The sequence below is a fragment of the Toxotes jaculatrix genome, chromosome 10 (genome assembly GCF_017976425.1).
Source record: "Toxotes jaculatrix isolate fToxJac2 chromosome 10, fToxJac2.pri, whole genome shotgun sequence".
NCBI classification, from domain to species: Eukaryota; Metazoa; Chordata; class Actinopteri; family Toxotidae; genus Toxotes; species Toxotes jaculatrix.
In genome coordinates this window covers 26,006,555-26,028,992 of record NC_054403.1, presented here as the reverse complement: position 1 = coordinate 26,028,992, position 22,438 = coordinate 26,006,555, and the positions used below count along the sequence as shown (strand labels likewise).

Below are 22,438 nucleotides of genomic sequence, written 5' to 3'. Positions count from 1 at the left end.
AAATGTCATAGTATAGTAAGGCGTTTTTTTCGGCCAAAAAAAGTCAAAATTTTTTTCGACCTCAAAATGTCATAAAAAAACGTCATAGTATAGTAAGGCGTTTTTTCGGACAAAAAAAGTCAAAATTTTTTTCAACCTCCAAAAGTCATAAAAAACGTCATAGTATAGTACGGCGTTTTTTTCGGGCAAAAAACGTCAAATTTTTTTTCGACCTCAAAATGTCATAAAAAACGTCATAGTATAGTAAGGCGTCAAAATCGGACAAAAAAAGTCAAAATTTTTTTCGACCTCAAAATGTCATGAAAAACGTCATAGTATAGTAAGGCGTTTTTTTCGGGTAAAAAAAGTCAAAATTTTTTTCGACCTCAAAATGTCATAAAAAATGTCATAGTATACTAAGGCGTCAAAATCGGACAAAAAAAGTCAAAATTTTTTTCGACCTCAAAATGTCATGAAAAACGTCATAGTATAGTAAGGCGTTTTTTTTCGGGTAAAAAAAGTCAAAATTTTTTTAGACCTCAAAATGTCATAAAAAACGTCATAGTATAGTAAGGCGTCAAAATCGGACAAAAAAAGTCAAAATTTTTTTAGACCTCCAAAAGTCATAAAAAACGTCATTGTATAGTAAGGCGTCAAAATCGGACAAAAAAAGTCAAAATTTTTTTCGACCTCCAAAAGTCATAAAAAACGTCATAGTATAGTAAGGCGTCAAAATCGGCTAAAAAAAGTCAAAATTTTTTTCGACCTCCAGAAGTCATAAAAAACGTCATAGTATAGTAAGGCGTCAAAATCGGCTAAAAAAAGTCAAAATTTTTTTCGACCTCCAAAAGTCATAAAAAACGTCATAGTATAGTAAGGCGTCAAAATCGGCCAAAAAAAGTCAAAATTTTTTTCGACCTCCAAAAGTCATAAAAAACGTCATAGTATAGTAAGGCGTTTTTTTCGGGCAAAAAAAGTCAAATTTTTTTTCGACCTCAAAATGTCATGAAAAACGTCATAGTATAGTAAGGCGTTTTTTTTCGGGCAAAAAAAGTCAAAAATTTTTTCGACCTCAAAATGTCATAAAAAACGTCATAGTATAGTAAGGCGTTTTTTTCGGGCAAAAAAAGTCAAAATTTTTTTCGACCTCAAAATGTCATAAAAACGGCATAGTATAGTAAGGCGTTTTTTTCGGGGAAAAAAAGTCAAAATTTTTTTCGACCTCAAAATGTCATAAAAAACATCATAGTATAGTAAGGCGTTTTTTTCGGACAAAAAAAGTCAAAATTTTTTTCGACCTCAAAATGTCATGAAAAACGTCATAGTATAGTAAGGCGTTTTTTTCGGGTAAAAAAAGTCAAAATTTTTTTCGACCTCAAAATGTCATAAAAAATGTCATAGTATACTAAGGCGTCAAAATCGGACAAAAAAAGTCAAAATTTTTTTCGACCTCAAAATGTCATGAAAAACGTCATAGTATAGTAAGGCGTTTTTTTTCGGGTAAAAAAAGTCAAAATTTTTTTCGACCTCAAAATGTCATAAAAAACGTCATAGTATAGTAAGGCGTCAAAATCGGACAAAAAAAGTCAAAATTTTTTTAGACCTCCAAAAGTCATAAAAAACGTCATTGTATAGTAAGGCGTCAAAATCGGACAAAAAAAGTCAAAATTTTTTTCGACCTCCAAAAGTCATAAAAAACGTCATAGTATAGTAAGGCGTCAAAATCGGCTAAAAAAAGTCAAAATTTTTTTCGACCTCCAGAAGTCATAAAAAACGTCATAGTATAGTAAGGCGTCAAAATCGGCTAAAAAAAGTCAAAATTTTTTTCGACCTCCAAAAGTCATAAAAAACGTCATAGTATAGTAAGGCGTCAAAATCGGCCAAAAAAAGTCAAAATTTTTTTCGACCTCCAAAAGTCATAAAAAACGTCATAGTATAGTAAGGCGTTTTTTTCGGGCAAAAAAAGTCAAATTTTTTTTCGACCTCAAAATGTCATGAAAAACGTCATAGTATAGTAAGGCGTTTTTTTTCGGGCAAAAAAAGTCAAAAATTTTTTCGACCTCAAAATGTCATAAAAAACGTCATAGTATAGTAAGGCGTTTTTTTCGGGCAAAAAAAGTCAAAATTTTTTTCGACCTCAAAATGTCATAAAAACGGCATAGTATAGTAAGGCGTTTTTTTCGGGGAAAAAAAGTCAAAATTTTTTTCGACCTCAAAATGTCATAAAAAACATCATAGTATAGTAAGGCGTTTTTTTCGGACAAAAAAAGTCAAAATTTTTTTCGACCTCAAAATGTCATAAAAAACGGCATAGTATAGTAAGGCGTTTTTTTCGGGCAAAAAAAGTCAAAATTTTTTTCGACCTCCAAAAGTCATAAAAAATGTCATAGTATAGTAAGGCGTTTTTTTCGGGCAAAAAAAGTCAAAATTTTTTTCGACCTCAAAATGTCATAAAAAACGTCATAGTATAGTAAGGCGTTTTTTTCGGACAAAAAAAGTCAAAATTTTTTTCGACCTCCAAAAGTCATAAAAAACGTCATAGTATAGTAAGGCGTCAAAATCGGACAAAAAAAGTCAAAAAATTTTTTCGACCTCAAAATGTCATAAAAAACGTCATAGTATAGTAAGGCGTCAAAATCGGACAAAAAAAGTCAAAATTTTTTTAGACCTCCAAAAGTCATAAAAAACGTCATAGTATAGTAAGGCGTCAAAATCGGACAAAAAAAGTCAAACTTTTTTTCGACCTCCAAAAGTCATAAAAACGTCATAGTATAGTAAGGCGTTTTTTTCGGCCAAAAAAAGTCACATTTTTTTTTAGCCTCAAAAAGTCATAAAAATGGTCATAGTATAGTAAAGCGTCAAAATCGGCCAAAAAATGTCAAATTTTTTTTTAGCCTCCAAAAGTCATAAAAAAACGTCATAGTATAGTAAGGCGTCAAAATCTGACAAAAAAAGTCAAAATTTTTTTCGACCTCCAAAAGTCATAAAAAATGTCATAGTATAGTAAGGCGTTTTTTTCGGCCAAAAAAAGTCAAAATTTTTTTCGACCTCCAAAAGTCATAAAAAACGTCATAGTATAGTAAGGCGTTTTTTTCGGGCAAAAAAAGTCAAATTTTTTTTCGACCTCCAAAAGTCATAAAAAACGTCATAGTATAGTAAGGCTTTTTTTTCGGGCAAAAAAAGTCTAATTTTTTTTCGACCTCAAAATGTCCTAAAAAAACGTCATAGTATAGTAAGGCGTTTTTTTTGGGCAAAAAAAGTCAAAATTTTTTTCGACCTCAAAATGTCATGAAAAACGTCATAGTATAGTAAGGCGTTTTTTTTCAGGTAAAAAAAGTCAAAATTTTTTTCGACCTCAAAATGTCATAAAAAATGTCATAGTATAGTAAGGCGTCAAAATCGGACAAAAAAAGTCAAAATTTTTTTAGACCTCCAAAAGTCATAAAAAACGTCATTGTATAGTAAGGCGTCAAAATCGGACAAAAAAAGTCAAAATTTTTTTCGACCTCCAAAAGTCATAAAAAACGTCATAGTATAGTAAGGCGTCAAAATCGGACAAAAAAAGTCAAAATTTTTTTCGACCTCCAAAAGTCATAAAAAAACGTCATAGTATAGTAAGGCTTTTTTTTCGGGCAAAAAAAGTCAAAAATTTTTTCGACCTCCAAAAGTCATAAAAAACGTCATAGTACAGTAAGGTGTTTTTTTCGGGCAAAAAAAGTCAAAAATTTTTTCGACCTCCAAAAGTCATAAAAAACGTCATAGTATAGTAAGGCGTTTTTTTCGGGCAAAAAAAGTCAAAAATTTTTTCGACCTCCAAAAGTCATAAAAAACGTCATAGTATAGTAAGGCGTTTTTTTCGGGCAAAAAAAGTCAAAATTTTTTTCGACCTCCAAAAGTCATAAAAAACGTCATAGTATAGTAAGGCGTTTTTTTCGGGCAAAAAAAGTCAAAATTTTTTTCGACCTCCAAAAGTCATAAAAAACGTCATAGTATAGTAAGGCGTTTTTTTCGGGCAAAAAAAGTCAAAAATTTTTTCGACCTCCAAAAGTCATAAAAAACGTCATAGTATAGTAAGGCTTTTTTTTTCGGGCAAAAAAAGTCAAAATTTTTTTAGACCTCAAAATGTCATAAAAAACGTCATAGTATAGTAAGGCTTTTTTTTCGGGCAAAAAAAGTCAAAATTTTTTTCGACCTCCAAAAGTCATAAAAAACGTCATAGTATAGTAAGGCGTTTTTTTCGGGCAAAAAAAGTCAAAATTTTTTTAGACCTCCAAAAGTCATAAAAATGGTCATAGTATAGTAAGGCGTCAAAATCGGCCAAAAAAGTCATCCTTTAGTATGACCTCCAAATGTCATAAAACTCGTCATAGTATAGTAAGGTTTCAAAATCGGCCAAAGTCATACTTTAGTATGATCTCAAAATGTCATAAAAATAATCATAGTATAGTAAGGCTTCAAAATAGGCCAAAAAAGCTATATTTTAGTATTGTATTTTCTAATTTTTTAGTGTCATCTGGTATTATTTGTATTTTCAGTATGCTCAGCAACAGTATTAAAGTGGAAATGCATTACACCTCTCTTAAAAAAATTTAAATTTTCCAAAATACAAAAAATAAGAAAAACAAGCTCAGAGAGTGCTGCTCATTAGGATTTTATTTTTTGGAGGCAAATCAATGAATAAATGTACTTTATACAGTATATGAGGAGCACATCTCTACAGTTTCATAATGTAAACAATCTCTGAAGAGAAATGTATTCAGTTTAAAAGGAAGCCATAGTCTTCTGTTTTAAACTATTTACATGAATTAAAATATAATTTATAACATCAGATACTTCCGCTTCTATGAAACTAGATTTTAACAATTCAAAAATACTGAAATGCCTTTGTCTCCACATTCTCCAGACATATGAAATCACACAAAACGAAGAAAAAAAAAAACACAATTTAAAGACATCCAAACTAAGTGCGTATAAATAAAAAAAGAAAAAACGCAAAATAAAACCAACATATGTAAAAATATAAAATCTCACTAGCAGTATTTACCTTTTTTTGTTTTACCAAAAGCTAAGTTAAAAAAAAAAAAAATCATTTATGTGAATTTGATAGTCATTAGATGTAAATAGACAATGAAATCAATAGCAATGAAAAACAACAAAAACAATGTATGCCCTTATGTCAACATATTTTCTCCCACCAAAAAAAAAACAAAACAAAAAAACAGAACCCACTCACATTTAGCAGATTTTGACAGTTTGCAGTCCCTACTAAGTGCCTATTAGACATCACTGTTGCCATCAAGTTTGACAGATTACCCATTAATTCCTGTGTATTGTACAACTGTTAATGCTGAAATGTGACACAACCATTTACAGGTGAAACACGGACGTGGAATCTTAGGCCAGAATTGGGCCGGTATTGCAAGCACTCCCGTCCTGGTAGGGGCTAATTCGATGGTGTAGCTAGCTGACAGATACATTGTTCTCTGAACTAAAGAAACAGGAAGTGGCATAAACACAAGGAAGTGTTTGTAGTGGGCCATGGTATTGGAAACATGACACCTATAAAACTGAATCTGACTCGTCTGCCGAAAACATCACATTTTTCAGGAGCCGTCACAAGACACGCTCTTTATTGAAGGTTTTTCTTTTACTTTTTTTTTGGTCAACTCATCCATCAAGTTTTATGGTTTTCTTGCCATTTTCCATTTTTCTGAAATGAATAGTGGAAAGAAAGGTATTGCATTCTGATGAGGGTAATTCCCTTTGGAAGGTTTTTTTGTTATGTTTTTCTTTTTTTTTTTTTTTTTTGTAACATTTTTCTTTTTTATTTGGATTCGTTGCCCATCGACCTAGGACCTAGACCAAGCGGACAGCAGTATTATGTTGAAATGTGTCAACGTGTTCTCAAAACACAGAGGAGAATGGTCAACATCAAAGTTTTCTATAAGAAAGTATATAATCATCTAGATATCTACACAAACACACAAATATATATTCATATATATGTATATACCTTTTTATAATATGGCTATTGAAAAAAGTTTTAATTACGTCAGTAATTATTTAATAATAAACCACGTTGGATTGGAAAGGAGTTGAAACGGAAATACTAAAAGCTAGTGGTAGCTTTGTTTTCCCCCCGATTGATTTTTAAGGCTTGCCATGATGAAAAATGGGGTCGTTTCGATGTCATTCACCTCTGTAACAATGGAGGCACCCTCACAGGCACAGCAGCAGCCACTGTAGAAACCCCACCACATGCCGACGTCTCAAGATTTCCTCAAATAAGTGGAAGTTCAAATTTTGGACTACGCGTAGAAATGGTGGAGGTTTCTCCTCCACAGAAAGGATAAAGCAACAGGCCAAACAGGAACTAGTTTTGCCGCATAAAATGGTTGTCATGTAAAAAGGTTAGCAAACTAACAATTTGCTAACTGAAAGCATACTAAGGTAACAAAATTGTAAAACCTTCCACATGGGTTTGAAAGCAAACTTCTCCTTTCCTCTTCTGTAACTTCTGTATTTCATTGTAATTAATTTAATCCAAATGCTTCCTTTTTGGCATGTAGGAAAGGTGCAGCAGTGGAATTGGGATTTCTACAGTTTCAACCTCATCTGTATCAACTAGTCTGAAAATATCTAATGGGGTCAAACCAGCAACAACTTTCTTTTTTTTCTTTTCCTCCCTCCCACATTCTTTTACCAGAATTCTTACATGTATAATTATTAGCTGATAGTGTAATACAAGTGTCCAATGCAACTCAGATTTGAACAAACCTGTGTACCATCAGTGAGGTTATAACATAGAACAGCTTCCTTTCAATGAGAAGAGAATATTGTGAAGATATTTCAGTACTTGGGACGTTATTTGTGCAAGAGTATATTAGTACAATTTGTTTTGTATACGTCTTTACAACTCGACTGACCACATTCTTCCTGTAATTTGTTTTTAGGATTTTTTTTTCGTGTTTAACAGCAGTCTACACACAGTACAGTAGCCTATTGAATCTGCAGCTTAAAGATCGCCCGTGTTGTAGTTCAACAACCAACCATGCACTGTACATTATTACCTCAGTTTTTCGGAAAGGCTTTCTTAAAGATAAGATTATTATGTATTGCATCTCAAATTGCTTTTTAAGAAAACAAAACAAAAAAAAAAAACAACAAATAATCCAAAATATTTAGTCATTTCAAAACAGCAAAGAAATAGAACGTCCTAGTGTGATAGTCTAAAGGGATACTTGTATCTTTTTTGTCTTTCTTTTACAGCAGTGTTGGACTTTGGGTGAAGTAATTTCAACGTAAATTGTTTCCCTTCATTTCCTCCCTGCACTGAACAAACAAAAACTCACTGGAACAAAACCGACCTGACCATCTCCTGTCTGATTAGCAATCAACTGTGACCCGCCACCCTTAAAAAATACACACAATACATTTTATGTTTACAACGAGGCATAGTGCTATATACACATTATATATTCATATATTTTCTTTTTTAATATGTAAACCAGCACATTCTCTCACTTTTTTAGTAGTATACATACTAAGCACAAATACTCATTCAGTTGTTCGCGATTAGTTTTGTTGCGATTTCAATTTTTTTTTCTTTTTTTTCTTTTTGCCTGACACCTTGTTCCTTAATCAGTATGTATAGAACTAAATTGTTTTTTTAGTTTTGGACATCAGTGAGCCTGGAGAAGGTCCATCCTCCAAGGGCCACTTCACTTATTTTTTTTAAAACACTGAATAAGGCGCCTTTGTACTTAGTGTGCGTTCCTAATAAAGATAAAGGAGAATCAAGTGATGTAAACATTCAGTTTTTTGTGTGTGTTAAGAAGGAGTTGATTAGATAGAGAAAGAACAAGGAAGAGGATGGGGAAAGAGGGGTTATTTGTTAAAAAGGGGGGAGTTTACCAGGGTTTGGAGAAGACCTGGAAACAAGGCCTTGAACCCACAGAGTCCGAAAACGACAGGGTTAAAGATAGAGGAAGAGTCGGGCTGCGTCTTATTGAAATTCCTTGCCAAGGAGAGGAGGAACAGGCAAATGAGGAGGAATGGCGTGTCCCTGAAGAAAACAAGAAAATGAGGACAAGGAAAGAAGACTGGGAATCCTCCCTTCCAAGTGCACTCAAGGACCAACCAGCCACCAAGCCGCTGTTCAACCCCTCCCGACCCCTCCTCACCAACCCGCAAGCGTCAGCAGTGTCCGACTCAAACACGAGACAAAGACAAAACACTCACAAAGACACACGATTGAGACTCCAAGAAACGGACACGCTTAAAACCGTTATGAGGCAAGCGAAGGATAGTGTTAGAGAAAGATAGAGATTATTCCTTTTACAGAGGACTTAGATGTAGAAGGAGTCATAGTATAAAAAATCTAACTCAACCCCCCACTACACATAACTGCCCATCAGTTGGGGAAAACCTCACACAGAGAACACTTTAGACAAAAAAACAACAAAACAAAGAGTGAGAGACTTATAAAAGAGGAGGGGAAGAGCATCCAGTAGACTGAGGAAATAAAAAGACGGGGAGCAAGGATGGATGGATGTGAGGTAGAGATGCTCAGCTGATACAGTACCTCCTGGACGAGAAATCGGATTCTCGGCCAATTGCTCTTTTCATTACTTTCAAGCCCATCCCTCACTCGTTCCCTGGCTGTTGTAGGTGGCTGTTTGGTGCCACCGTATTGGCAGGCTTGGAGGCTCTCTCCCTTTTGACGGTGGCTGCTACTGGCTGTGTGAGGAATGTAAATTAGGCGCTACCCGGACTGCGCTTCAAGCCAGAATCGGTCGCATGCAGTCAGCTGGACGACTAAGCAAGTCTACCTTTTAAGCACCAAAAAGCTCCACAATCTTTGGGCAAGCAGAAATGGGGAAAACACGATGATTACATTCAGATTCTTAAATACATTCCATTTGAACCAACAGATTCATCTACGTCTGGCTATGGCAATGTTCCACTGGTGGATTATGGGAAGCAAATTGGCTCATAATTTTGAAACCCAACCTCAGTGTCACAGAGGAAAAAGAAATCCTGGACAATCCAAATAGTTCAATTCCGTTTACAGTTCTTTGTCCTGTATTGACTGATGAACTTTATGTGAGAGAAGATTGGACTGGGATGGCCTGGACTAAGTGTGGATGTGATGATTTCACACCGAGTGTGGTATAAAAGCGCCAATGGCTACCATGTGTATTTCCCCATTTTAGTCCTGCTTGCTGCAGTCCAAATGTAAACAGTAACTGTTGCATTGGCTGTGGCATTCGGGGGGTGTCATTAGGCTGCAGCTTTTACTGGACATATGTTCAGTGGGACCCTATCAAAGATGCATCAAGACCCATCCAGATGTGGAAGAAATTTAGCTGGTATCAGCCAATGAAGCACAAAGTGTTTGGTAATAACTGTTTGGTAAAAACTGACTCTTAATTTTCTGAACATTCACAGATGATTGAAAGTCTGGATAACTGAAGAAATTTGGTGCGGGCCACGTTTTCATGTATCAGAAGCAATCGAGGACCAAATCCATGTGAGTATCAAAGATCTACGCTGATAGTTTTACTAATAAGCAATGTTCAGTGATACTTTATTGGATAGTGGAGCCTTGGTGTTCAGTCATCAGTTTTGGTACCAAGCAGTAAATATTTTTAAGCTGCTTTTTGAAATCAAATCTAAAAAAACTCTTTGCGAACCATTATAGTCTTGTTATCGGACATTGGCCAACAGCAGACTATCCAAATAAAGTTGAACTCAACATGTATCTTATTTTAGCTTATTTTGTCCAATTCACAACACCTGCAACATTCAAGGTAAGTGCTTTTCTTGTGATTGTTTTTGTTTGAATTGGTTTGAAATTGGTAAAAAAAAAGGTTGAGGTCTTAATGAGCAAAGCGCCTATCAAACAAAGCCTACAGCAGCCAGTAGCAGAAGCCGAAATAGTCAGCACGGCAGAGTTAGAGATTAGAGTCAAAGAGGGAAAGTGGAGGACAGCGGAGACATTTACCTCCTTACAGTGCATAGATCAAATCAAGGAAGCACTACAATTACAAAAAAGAAAAAAACATGATTTTTTTCTTCTTCATTTTAGATTTGTAAACTTTATCAGTCATCAAATGATTACGTTAAATGTTTTTTAGTTATAGTCTTTGTCCATAACACACACACAATAGATTTTAAAATTTATAACATCCACAATTTTTCGCTAAAACAAAGCAGGGTTTTTTTTTTTTGTTTGTTTTTTTTCTCTGGTTACACAACCACACAACTTCATGGCGAACACAGCTTGCAGGTTCACCACCCCTGGCTGAAAATAGGGAGGTTTTTTTTTCAACTTTTTTTTTTACAAAACAAACAGAACAAAGAACACGCACACGCAGAAACACACATCACGACGACCAACGCAACGCAGGGATAGCAAGGATTTGCTACAGAGGTCTCTCACACCCGTGCTTCCAAGGCGGGGCGAAGATGTCACCAACACAGACAGGAAGCAGCTTGTTATTGTTGTTCAGCAGAGAACTGTATCATTATTAGTTTGTAGCTGTTGTACCATTGGTGTTAGAAGTCCTAGTTCCTCCATTGTCTCTTAGCTCATCCGGACTCCCAGTGGCTTCCTCGTTTTTAAGCAGTATCCTCCGGTGAAAGAAACTTAAAAAACAACAAGGTCCTTATCGTTACTTTATTCCAATGGTAAAAATGTAAACATTTTGCGAGGTTGCCTTGCATGGAGGTACTGAGAGGCCTGTCTGAGGGCAGAGCCGTATAGTCGGAGGGGTGTTGCTGCGGTTTACTAAGGCTGGCCAGTCAAGGGCGCTGTGCCATCAGCGGTGCAGGGACTTCTGGGCCTCCTTCAGCAGAGTGTCAAAGTCCAGTGCATCATACTTGCTCTTGACAGGGCCCGGACCCGCCTCATCTAAAAGAAAGAAAATTCGGGTTGTCAAAGTCCAACTTGTGTCAATGTAGAGTCCTCTCATTCTTTCCTAAGTAAGATTTACTTAAGATTGTGGCAGCTTCTAAATTTCAGATGGACTGTGTCCTTCAAACCAGTATGGAAGCAAAGTAAACTCGCATTTTTATTTTATTTTTTATGTAGAGTTCAACTTTGGTGAATTGTTACACACATACAGAAAACGAATCTTTTGCCTGCTTACGTTGGCTGTTTTTCTTATGATGATTGTTTACTATTTGAGCCTGTTTAACCCTTTCATTGTGTGTGTGCCCTTTACCAAGGTCTATGTAGCGTTTTCTTGTCAGCCTCCTTTGGCCTGCAGGTCCATTCTGGCAAACTGTCTCCCGTTCTCTCCAGTGCCTCTGAACCCCTGACTGGCGGATCTTGATCACCCCACAGCGCTCCCTACAACCACACAGGTAGAGACAGACACACACATTCATTACTGGCACTCAAACTGGCATCGGTAGAGATGAAGAATGCTGAATCAGTCATACTCATTCTGAGAGCAAAAATCTTGACAATAACTGGATTGAAATGTTCCAGTACAGGAAGAGCAGCAGAGGAAAATCAAACCAAAAACACCTCCCTGATTTCTGATCTAATCTGTCCCTGGGCTGATGCCTGTTTTGTATGCTACATCAAGTATACAGCATGTCATCACTTTATCCACTTAAAAAGAACAAATGTCTAAAATACGTGAAAGGACAAACAGGAAAGACAAAAAATAGCCAGTACTCTAAATGTTTGGGTTTGTCTGCAACAAAAAGAGGGCACTCTTATTAAGTTCAACTTTTTAAAGTCATATTTAATTAGTCCCCATGGGTACATTTATCCTCTGTAATCAACCTGTCCTAAATATTTAGGAGCAGTGGCCAGCAACAGTGCAAAGCCCGGGGACCAATTCCAGTCCTAAGTTCAGTGCCTTGGTCAAGGTAAATAGTAGGACTATTCCATCTACCTATCTAATACATAAACCAGAGCTCCTGTAGGAACGTACACAAACACAAGCAAATGTTAGCTCTGAACAGAAAGTGTGGAGCCTGCTGTCAGCATTAGGCTCCTCAGTGGTTCGCAATCGGTGATTATTTATGTTTAAGTATGAAGTTTAAGTGTCCCAACTTTTCACACTGAGAAATGAAAAAGTCACGTAAAATGACAACTAAGCACAACAGGAACACTGCAGACTCAAACTGCTGCTGTTGTCAGACAAAAGATGTAGAATGGAGATTTAAACATTCTGTATTTTCAGTGCTGCTGAAGACTTTTAAAAGCTTGCTTTCTTGTTTTCCCATTATCTTTTGTTGTGTTTATTGTGTCTGAATACCGTTTCCCACAGGCTGCTAGATTACTTCAGGGGAATTGAGATTGGCATTTCTGATGACTTGCTTTTTACATTTCATTTACCAACCCCTGTAACTCAATGTTTCTAGCACTAACATCTCTATCAAGTATGAATTAATGACACTGCAACATTATCTGATTTCAGCACTTCCATCTGATTATAAAGGCTGCAGTTTAAACTCTTTAGCTCACAACATGAAAACCAGGTCTCGCTTCATATTGAGGAACCCAGATCAGGACACTCACTCGTTGCAGATGATGACTTTGCAGTCCTCTGCTTTTCCGAAAACCTGGAAGCGTTTCCTCAGCATGTTCTGGGTCACGCTACTTGGCAGGTTGTGGATGTAAAACACCTGGCAGTTGTCCTGGCAACAGGGAAACCATGGCAACAGTCAGGACAAAGGACAATACAGAATACAGATAGACGTGGGAACTGAAGCAGGTAGAAAGAGTGTTGGGCGGCGTCCTGAGGCTCCACACTTCAGCCCTGTGTTCATTTACATGCAGTATATTATTGTGATCTTGCAGCTACAGTATGCATCTAAAGACACGTTAAACCAAATACGTCTGTGTCTAAGCACCAAAATCACCTTTGAATGTTTTGGGGCTTCAACCTTTTGCTTTAGGAGTGTGTGTTATAGTCTGAACTACTGGTGAGCTCCGGGGTGCTGAGGTTAGTTTTACTTTTCTGACTTAATTGGGGCAAAAAAAAAAAAACTTTTTATAATTCAACAGTATTGCCATATGCAGGACACTGAGAGTGTGAATGTTCTCTGTACCTCATCAGACTTGGCTTTGTTCCTCTGCTTGTCATCGGGACAGATCTCCGAGTTCTCACTAAAGGAGGACAAGGAAGAAAAGGGGAGAGAGTATAGTGAGTGAGATAAGGACGTTCACAAGGTGAAACTGAAATGTCAGACATGAGGAAACAGGTGAACTGCGGCAAAAACTGAGACTTTCTTCCACTGGGTGCAGTACAGCATCGCTCTGTTCTTTACACTCCCTTTTTCTCTGTCATTGTCTTTCATACAGAAATAATACGACCACTGACCTTTTTCTATGTCAGACAGTCAAGTCAAACTGCACGGTCTTAGAATTCAGTGATGGTTGTAAGACCTTAAGTGCAAGTCACAGATTTCAAGTAAAGTTAAACAGTGCAGTCTGTGGTCAGTCTGTATTTACTGTTTACATGCTACAGATAAGAACACAGTTAATGACGGATACAACTCCTTCAGTCTACAGTTTACCTTCGTCTCTGGTGCTGGCTGATGTGATGATATTTTGCAAACTGTAAATTGCTAGAAATTTGTCAGCTGTCATGGATTTTGTTGTCCTGTTTATTCTGAGGTATCTCTCACTATAATATCTATATTCATCCAAATTTTGAAAAAGAAAACTGTGCTTGGAGCCATACTTTTGAAAGCTACAGTAAACTCTTGTAGAGGCTGTGTTGTGAAACAGTTGGTTTGCCGTATGTGGCACAATATGCTGAGAGACTGCACTCGGGAGTCATACTTGGATAGAGAGTATAAATGTCTAAAATTTCCTTCAATAATACAGAGCTGCTCCCCCTCTCTTCATGTTTCTCTTGTTCTCATACTATTTTCAGTTCTTATTGTCTCTTGAACTCCTCCATATTCTTGCTTTTGTCTTTTTCCTCCATGTGATACATCCCACCACATTTCACTGTGAATCCAATCTCCTTGACCCACATCTTCACACCTCTCCTTTCCCTCCGCTCACACTTATTCTCTCTGTCTCACCTGGAGTCTGTCTTGCTGGCGGGGGAGTCGGGACACTGGTGGAGGATGGGCGAGGGCGAGCGAGACGCCAGTGAGCGGTCCGCCTCTTCCTCTGAGGTTGGTGGTGTGGCTGCTGCCGACTGGCTGTCTGACGACAGCGGCGATGATATCACCCCGGTCGTCTGCTGTTCCTTCGCTTCTGCGACTTCTGATGTCACCAGCCTCTCCCCCTTCTCCTTCTCCTCCGATACCTGGTCGTCAGCTGCTTTGGGTACTAGGGTGCCAACTCCATCGCTCCCTCCTTGTGCCTGCAACATGGCACCGAGCATGGCAGCACTACGTTTGCGGGACTCTCCAAGGCTCAGTGCGCAGTAGTCATGGTCGCCAAAGTTGCGATGGGTGTCACTGTCACCAGCCTGGCCCATGCGCCGCAGCTGGGCATACAACTCCGTCTGCTCTGGAAGCTTCCTCTGGTGGTGGGCACGGCTCAGCCAAGATGAGCCCTTCGTGGCAATGTTGGTGTTGGTGTTTGAAGCCGGGTGAACAGACTCACTGCCACCTCCTCCACCGTCGTCACTGCTGCCACCACCAGCTCCTCCACCACTCTTTCCTCCCTCTGCCGGCTTGAAGAGCTCATCCTCTACTGGTTTGTGAGGCGGGGTGGTGGGAGGGGTGAGACCTGAGGGGGAAAGAAGCGATACACACATGAGGAGGATACGAACTGCGCCCTGCAAAGAAATAGTCCAGGTTATAACCCCCTGTGTGACCAAAATGCGAAGTTTTATCAGTTTTGTTGGGATTGGATGTAACGTTGATTTGAGAGCTTTCAGATGCTGGTGGGCAGATTTTTGAGTAAACATGAGGTGTGTTTACCTGCTGTTCCACACAGATCCACACTGAGTGTCTGTTCAAAAGGCTTGGTGCTGTACTGCGACTCTCTGGTGGTGGAGAGACAGCAGAGATAAAAGGAGAGAGGGAGAGAAATTAAAGACTGCTGTGTCATGTTTAAATCTACTGCAGTTTTCAAACATTCACATCAACAGGAATCCAATAACGTCCTTACAAGGCTCAGTAAAAGCTTTTTTTTTTTCCACTAAAATAAAAACTGCAACTGATGTCTGTTGAATTTGAATCATGTTCCTCCCTGGAAATGTTACTGGCATTTCTGGCCGCTCCTCATTTCTTATCATAACAACCATATGTACTCCGCTGTCCTCCCCCCTATTCTTCTTCTGCTTTCTATTTCTGGCTGTCTGTTTCTGTTTCTGCAGTTGCCATGAAAGGCAGGAGCAGTGCCGAGTGGATTGGCTTCAGGCGGGATATTACTTACCCTGCGCAGAGAACAGCAAAATAAAATTAAAAAAAAAAAAAAAAAAAACTTTTTTTTTTTGTGTGTGAGCGCTTCAGAAGACAGATTCATTTAGAAGATGGACGGACGCCAGGTGTTTGTACAGGAAAACAATTCAGCTTTGTGACTGGCTGGAGCTGGAGAAGTTCCAGGGTCTGAGACTGGATGGGCGGGGAGGTTAATTTAGAAAAGTAAGAGCAGTGAGGACACTCTGTCTGCTACAGATTAAAATCTAAGCAAGCCAACCAGGGGTCCCGGTTCATTAGGCATCTTGGTATAAAATAGCTGAATTTGGTCTTGGTTTATCTTGTATAAGTTCGGAATATAATAAAGTCGATTATACACGACACCTACAAACCGTGCTCGCTGATATGCAGTAAAAATGAATCCTGGCTCACTTTTTGCAGCTTGAAGACAATTTTGTCACTTTCTCCAAATTGTTGCTCCCTTGTGGTTTGAGATTCAAAATCCAGTCTAGTTCAGATAGTGCTGTCAAACTTTGGCTTGTTGAATGTAAATATGTATATTAGTACTGCATATCAGTACATCAGCTCAGTGTGTCGCAGTGGTTTAATATATTTTATGTAAATGTATGAATTATGGCGCGTTGCCAGATTAGAAAGTATTCGATTATATAACAGACAATGAAATAAACACCCATATAGGATCAAATCAATTAGTGCTTAATTCTAATAATAATCAGAGCAAAGGTGATTAACTGAGTAATTTGCATATTTACAGGCATTAGATTAGTAAAGCTGAAACAACCCTCTGCTCCTTAATGGAATCTGCCTCTAACTCATAAATAAACAACTCCTATGATGTTGGATGCATTTCCTCAACAATATGGGACAGAAGCTCTCACTGAATGCTTTTTAAATGTACATCAGACAGTAGGTGGGGAAACCACCTGGAAAGAGCCCAGTCGTGTTCTACTGTTACAGTACGCACGTAAGTAAATACAAATACTGGGAACTAGGACAAAAAAAAAAAAAAAAAATCTATTCTTAAAAACATCAACTTCTGCTGACGTTTTGACATCACCACAGTCATCACCACATCCATTTTTAAACTGGACTGTGGCGGCGTCTACCTTGTACCTGGCGGCACTGCAGAGGCCAATGCAGCTATTTATATTTTAATGTAAAATACAAAGGAAGAGGAAGATTTTGAACAGAATTACCAGACCAGTAGTTTAGCTAATATCTGTTCAAAGTTAATCAGAAGTGATGTGAAGCACAATAATGTGCTTTTAATGAGCCATTTGGGATTATTTGATTATAATTGCACATGTAGCTCTGAAAGTTAATGGAGTTCTTCTCCTAAGTGTAAGCTTGGTGAACTACTGCTGCATTTTGTACACTGCTGGTCTTTTATCCCACAAAGTAGCTGTTACGCACTGCTAGATATTTTTGTTACAGTACTTTGTTTGATTGCACTGTACAGTATAAAAAAAACTGACATTAATATGACTGCTTCTGTTCTGTTGATGCTTCATGAAAAACAAAGGAGTACTCTGACCAGGCTCTACTGACCAAACACAGCAGATCCAGTACTTTACAGCAAATAGAGATACTCACCCTGCGGACTTGGGGTGCAGAGGCAGGCAGAGGCAGGCTCGCTTCTCTGCAATCAGAACAAAAGGCCAGTTACATGCATGTTTAGAAGACGTGTGTGTCTTCTTAATGATTATCAAAGTGCATTCACACTGCAACTCAGCCTCTTATGTGACTCAGATCAGATCTTAATAATCAGCAGTTACATTTTTTCAGCTCTGGTTTACTTAGATTATATTTGAAATCTAACGCTCAGACTTGAGAACTACAGCGTTGGTGTGTTATTACATAAAAATTATGTAGCTTTTGTCTTTCCTGTCCACCTCACCGTTGTGGCAACAGGGTTTGGTCGGCTCTGTGGTAGCGATGCTGCTGTCACTGGACGTTATCGGCTCCGGCTGCGCCTCTGTCGTGGTTCCCCCTCCTGCTTGGGTTGGCAGGAGTTTGACCCCTGCTCGTCCCTCCTCCTTCTCCTGTTTTTCCTTCCCCTCACCTTCCCTCGCCCGTCCAGGCCGCAGCCTCTTGGCAAAGCGGCTGGGGAAAGAGGCCAGACGTCGGGAACGCCGGACTGAGAAGGAGCCACTGTCTTCTGCAGTCTCCTCTGGTCTCTGAGACGCCTCAGAGGAGGAGTTTCTCCTTTCAGGGGAGGAAGAGTCTTTACAAAGCTCAGGTTTAGGGTTGGTGGAGCTGGGGGATGGGGCTGGGGCTGATTTAGCCAGGGCGGAAGGGGCAGATAATCCTCTGTTGGGGCTGTGTGAGTGGGAGTAGGGCGGACTGTGCAGTCTGTAAGGCTTGCTCACATCAAAAGAGCTGCTCTGCTGCAGGAGCTCACGGAGAAGGGAGTTGGCCTTCATCTCCCTCTGCCTTGCAAAGGGGAGCCTTCTCGGGGTGCCACTGCCTGTCCCAGTCAAGCCCCCACTAGTCCCAGGGGTGGCCACCAAGACGACTCTGCTGTGAGAGTTTGTGGTGGCCGGGCGGGAGGCCTCAGGTCGGGCCCGAGACCTCGGGAGGTCACGGTCCTTGCGCTCCCAGCCCTGCTGCTTACGCGTGGGCAGGCAGTAGGTGTGCATGTACGTGATCAGCTCCACCACCGAGTGCAGTTCTTTCTCTGAGCTGAACTGAGGCTTAGCTGGCTCAGCGGGGACAGCAGCCGCAACTGCTGCGCCCTCCACCTCACTGCTGGAAGACTCCTCCTCCTCCTCTTCCCCTTCCTCCTCTTCATCCTCCTCCGACTCACTGTCCTCGTCCTCTTCTTCCTCTTCGTCCTCCTCTGTGTCGGGGGTCGGGAAGTCCTCTGCGTCCTGGGCGGTGGTGAGGTGACGATGGAGCTCGGTGCAGAGGCGCCCTGCTGGACGCACTGCCCGGGGCTTCCGCTCCTGAGGAAGGTCACTCTGAGGGTGGAGACACATACATAAGTATGAGTGGCAAAGTACAACACAAAACACCCTCGATCTGTTTCTCAAAACTTTTGAAAGTGTTGGGAAAAGTTATACTCAAAAAGAAATAAGTCACTGATTTTTTTTTTTAATAAAAAATGAAAATAATGAACCCAAAACTGTATCAGTGATTAACTGTTGTCAATATTTTTTATGACTTTTCCTAAGCCGATCTTTTGCACTTAACATTATTATTTGATAGCACACATTCAAAGATACTTCAGTGCAAATGGACATCAATACGAAATGGCAGCCTTAGAGAGAAGCCCTCACTCTGACTCTGAGGAGCTGACACTAAATACCTGATATTTACTTTTAGTGTTTTATATTTTTCATTTTTCTTTATCAAAGTCCACAGCAGCTGTGCTGGAAATATCTCATCACATGGTCTACAGTTGTTCATGGGATCAAGAAAAATGAAAACCAACAAAAACAGAATCATGAACGCACGGGTGTATCTTCAGTTTCCTGCCCTGGATACAGGAACACTGAGCACACAGCAGTAAATTCTGCTTCCGACGATGTGAGGGATGATTCACTGTGCAGCTGCAATGAAATGGCTGATTCTATATTACTCATACAGAGAGAGGAGAGAGACTGTGATTCACTGTTGCCCTCTTGCCCTGTCAGTCAATACTCCCGCCATCTGCCACAGCAAAGCCACACTACTCTAGAACTAAAGCTAACAGACACACACATACACACACTCTTAGCAACAGTGAGGTTAGGAGGGTGTGTGATGGATACAGGCCTGGCTTATCCCCGCGCTGCATCCTGTGGGTATTTTGTATCCTCCTTTCTTGAGCCTGAGCAGAAGTGTGAAGCCTCACCACGCTTTGTGCTCGTACAAGATAAATGACTGGTATTGTAATCAATGACCACTTGAAGCACAATGCTAGCAGCTATCCAATTACTGCTAAGCCATACAGCAGCAGCCATTGTAAATGTCCCCTCTACACCAACATGACATCTATCATGGGCAGCAGCTGAAGGTCTCTGCAAGCTTGAAGGCCCATAGAGTTTTTATTCTAAGATGAGATATCTGTCATGTGGAAAATAAAAACGGTTGTTGTACTAGCTGGACCACTGCTGACTGGACTGTGGGAAGTTTTGCCATTTTTCCTTTTCCTGCGAACAGTGTGTAATGAGAATCTGAGGTTTTGTCTGTACAGTTTCTTAAAGGCCAATACTGACTTTACTACTGAACTGTTTTGGTACAGAAGCCATGGGTAGTTAGACTTTTTTTTTTTTTTTTTTTAAATTTGACAATATTTTGCAGTATTTTGGTTTTAATTAATTCACGTTGGAAAATGCCACTCAAATTGCAATTAATGTTGACTTGATGCCTAAACTCCCCCTGAATGCCAGTCTGACTGAGCTGTGTAAGGGTTTTACCGCAAGTTTGTCAGTGCCTTTCAACACTACTTAAATGACTGTTGCAGTTAAACATTTTCTGATCCACCAGCTCTGTAGTTCAGTTAAGTTTAGGCAACTAAAACAACTTTGTAAAGGCTTGAGAAAGATAGTGGTCGAGGTTAAAAGAGACCCATGTTGACAGCTGATAGGAAATATAAGCTGCAAGCTCTGGTGTCAGTGTCAGACACCACAGTTTGCAGTTAGTGGTTTTGCAGCTCTATAACAACATCTGCCAGTCAGATTTGTTTTGAGAAAACAGCCATAACACAGGTCTTTTTAAACATCCGACCAAAGGACAGATACTGTTTTTCTGGTGAGGACACTCTCAAATGTCTGGAAGATTTACTAGTGATTTATAATCAAATGCCGAAATACGTTCCCTGTACTGGTTTGACTCTAGCCTGGAAAAAATAAGCACAGACACCTGTTTGACGAACAACAACCGCAGAGGCAGGGAGGCTGACTTCAGGCCCTGCGTGCAGCCGTGAATTACTTCTGCCTTACTCCGCCACCTCAGAGGGGAAGTGATTTGAAAAATCCAATTTTGTTATCTCTCCAGCCTTCAGAAGACACAGGGAATGAGGCGTTAACCAGTGGAAACAGGGATGTGTGTGTCTGGAGTTACAACAGAACAGACTGCTTCAATTCTCCCTCGCAGCCTGAGACTGAAGAAGGCTGGAGTTTTACTGCAGGATAAATACGCGAGGGGAGAGTTGTACAATGTTTGAAATTACATTAAACTGTCCTTTACTGTAAACCAGACAAATCCACCTGTAATTGACATTCACCATAATCTGTGCCTCACCTTGACCAGAGGTCTGACCGGCCGTAGTTGCAGGCTTCTGTTGCTATAGCGATGGCCATGGACTCCATCTTTGTGTGCGTCGATGCCCGCGGGCACGTTGGGAGGAGTCAGGAGCAGCTTCTTCAGCTGGGGAAGAAGAAGAAGAAAAGGAGAGTTGGACGTTTAAGTTAGGCTGCAGTTTGCAAATTAATGTCCATCAAAGAAGAGCGACACAAAAATGAGGGCAATTTTTGAATCCTTGGTTGCACAGAGTGATATATACAGAATTTAGGATTATAGTGTTGAAGTCTGTAGTAACACATTTTGTGCAGAATACCCAAAAAGAAAGGCTGAAAAAAAAAAAATTACGGTGAGATGAAAATGTCCAACACTTTTTAATCTATATTCTGTCGGCTGTTAACACCCTGCAGATGGATGTTTGTACATGGGAATAATGTGCAGAGGAGGCAGTGAGGTTATGATACTGTACATTTATCAAATCACTAAAGCTGACAGCTACATGGCACATTCACGTTTCCCGTTAAAGAGCTGGATTCAGCCGTTTCTTTCTCCGTAACAACACATAATGTGGCTTCTGCTCTTTCTCGTTCATCTCTTTCCATCTTCACACTTCTTTTTAAATCATCCTCCTGTGTCAGTTTTGTGTCACTCTCCGTTCAACCTAATGTCTTCTTGTTCCAGTCTCCCCCCATCTTTGTTTGTACCAGCACCCCATCTTCCCTCCCATCCTCTCCACTTCTCTTTCCATCCTCTCCTCCTTTCCTCCAGTCCCTATATCATCTTTCAGCTTTTTCCTTTTCTGCCATAAATGTTTACTATCATCCCTTCTTCCTTGCCCCTCCCTTCCCATCTCTCATCTCCATCCTTCCTTCTGTCCATCTTTATGACCTTTCTCACCCATCTTCATCCAAACCTCTACACTCACATCAACACTGTCCTCTTCCTTCTGTCTGTTCATGTCTCTTAATGTTTTCCTTTTCTCTTCACCCATCCCTCCTTCTTCCTATCACCGTGTTGCTTCTCATAGGGAGCCACACTTAAGATACAGAGATGAAACAGAGCAAACCCCTCCTGAATCCTTCCCTTGGTATTACCTTTCAAATGGATATTAGCACAGCTGCTCCTCATTTCCCACTATCCTTTCATTGCTTTTTTTCATCTGCCTATTCATCCATTCATTCCAGAGCCTAGCTTCATGACAGGGATATCAGCTGATATAGATCAGCTTAAGGAGAAAATCCCCCACTACGCTGCGCAGCGTTTGCTCCAGGAGAAGACGATGTGGAAAACACAGATGTGATAGGAATGAGGATTGGAGCAGAAGGATGTACCTGAGCTCCCTGAATCATTTACAGCAAAGGGCCCTGCATCCACGGGGCTCACTTAATGCAACACACTCTCTGGCAGCCATATTGGAGCTCCTCATCTTATGCGAAACAGCGATTGTGATCACCTGTCACAGAACTGAAATGAATGTGATTTGGCCATCTCACTGGAAATGAGGAACAAGGTTCATTTTTGTGCATTTATAACTGAAATGATCAATTTGCTGAATAGAATTTCTAACTTTGAGACGTTATTTTGAGCATCCTCGGCTCTGGAAGCCGAAGTCCCACTCGGTTTCTCAGGTGATTTAACTGTTGGAGTGTTTACATTGAAGGAATGAAGTTAACTATATCTCCCACAGTGTGTTGTTGTAAGCAGCATTTAAATAACTGAGCTCCTCATCACTGTCTGGAGGTCACAGTTTAACTACGTTTTATTTACAACACTATCATTGTATATTATCATAATGCTTTAATGAATACAACATTACCACCCAACAGAGCTGGCTGTAACCACAGAATACTATCTGGGTCAA

General features: G+C 39.7%; 1 protein-coding gene across 1 annotated transcript in view; it reads right to left on the bottom strand.

Annotated features, from left to right (window-relative positions):
* Positions 1 to 5,671: 5,671 nt before the first annotated feature.
* The window catches only part of ppargc1b (peroxisome proliferator-activated receptor gamma, coactivator 1 beta), an 85,991-nt gene continuing 69,224 nt past the window's right edge, over positions 5,672 to 22,438 (bottom strand). The window contains exons 4-12 of the mRNA XM_041047914.1: positions 20,578 to 20,703; positions 17,249 to 18,311; positions 16,945 to 16,990; positions 14,890 to 14,954; positions 14,038 to 14,695; positions 13,054 to 13,111; positions 12,521 to 12,639; positions 11,208 to 11,335; positions 5,672 to 10,894 (exon numbers count right to left, since the gene is read on the bottom strand). Coding sequence (XP_040903848.1) covers positions 10,803 to 10,894; positions 11,208 to 11,335; positions 12,521 to 12,639; positions 13,054 to 13,111; positions 14,038 to 14,695; positions 14,890 to 14,954; positions 16,945 to 16,990; positions 17,249 to 18,311; positions 20,578 to 20,703 — 2,355 coding nt within the window. The 3' untranslated portion in view covers positions 5,672 to 10,802. The remainder of the gene's footprint in view (positions 10,895 to 11,207; positions 11,336 to 12,520; positions 12,640 to 13,053; positions 13,112 to 14,037; positions 14,696 to 14,889; positions 14,955 to 16,944; positions 16,991 to 17,248; positions 18,312 to 20,577; positions 20,704 to 22,438) is intronic.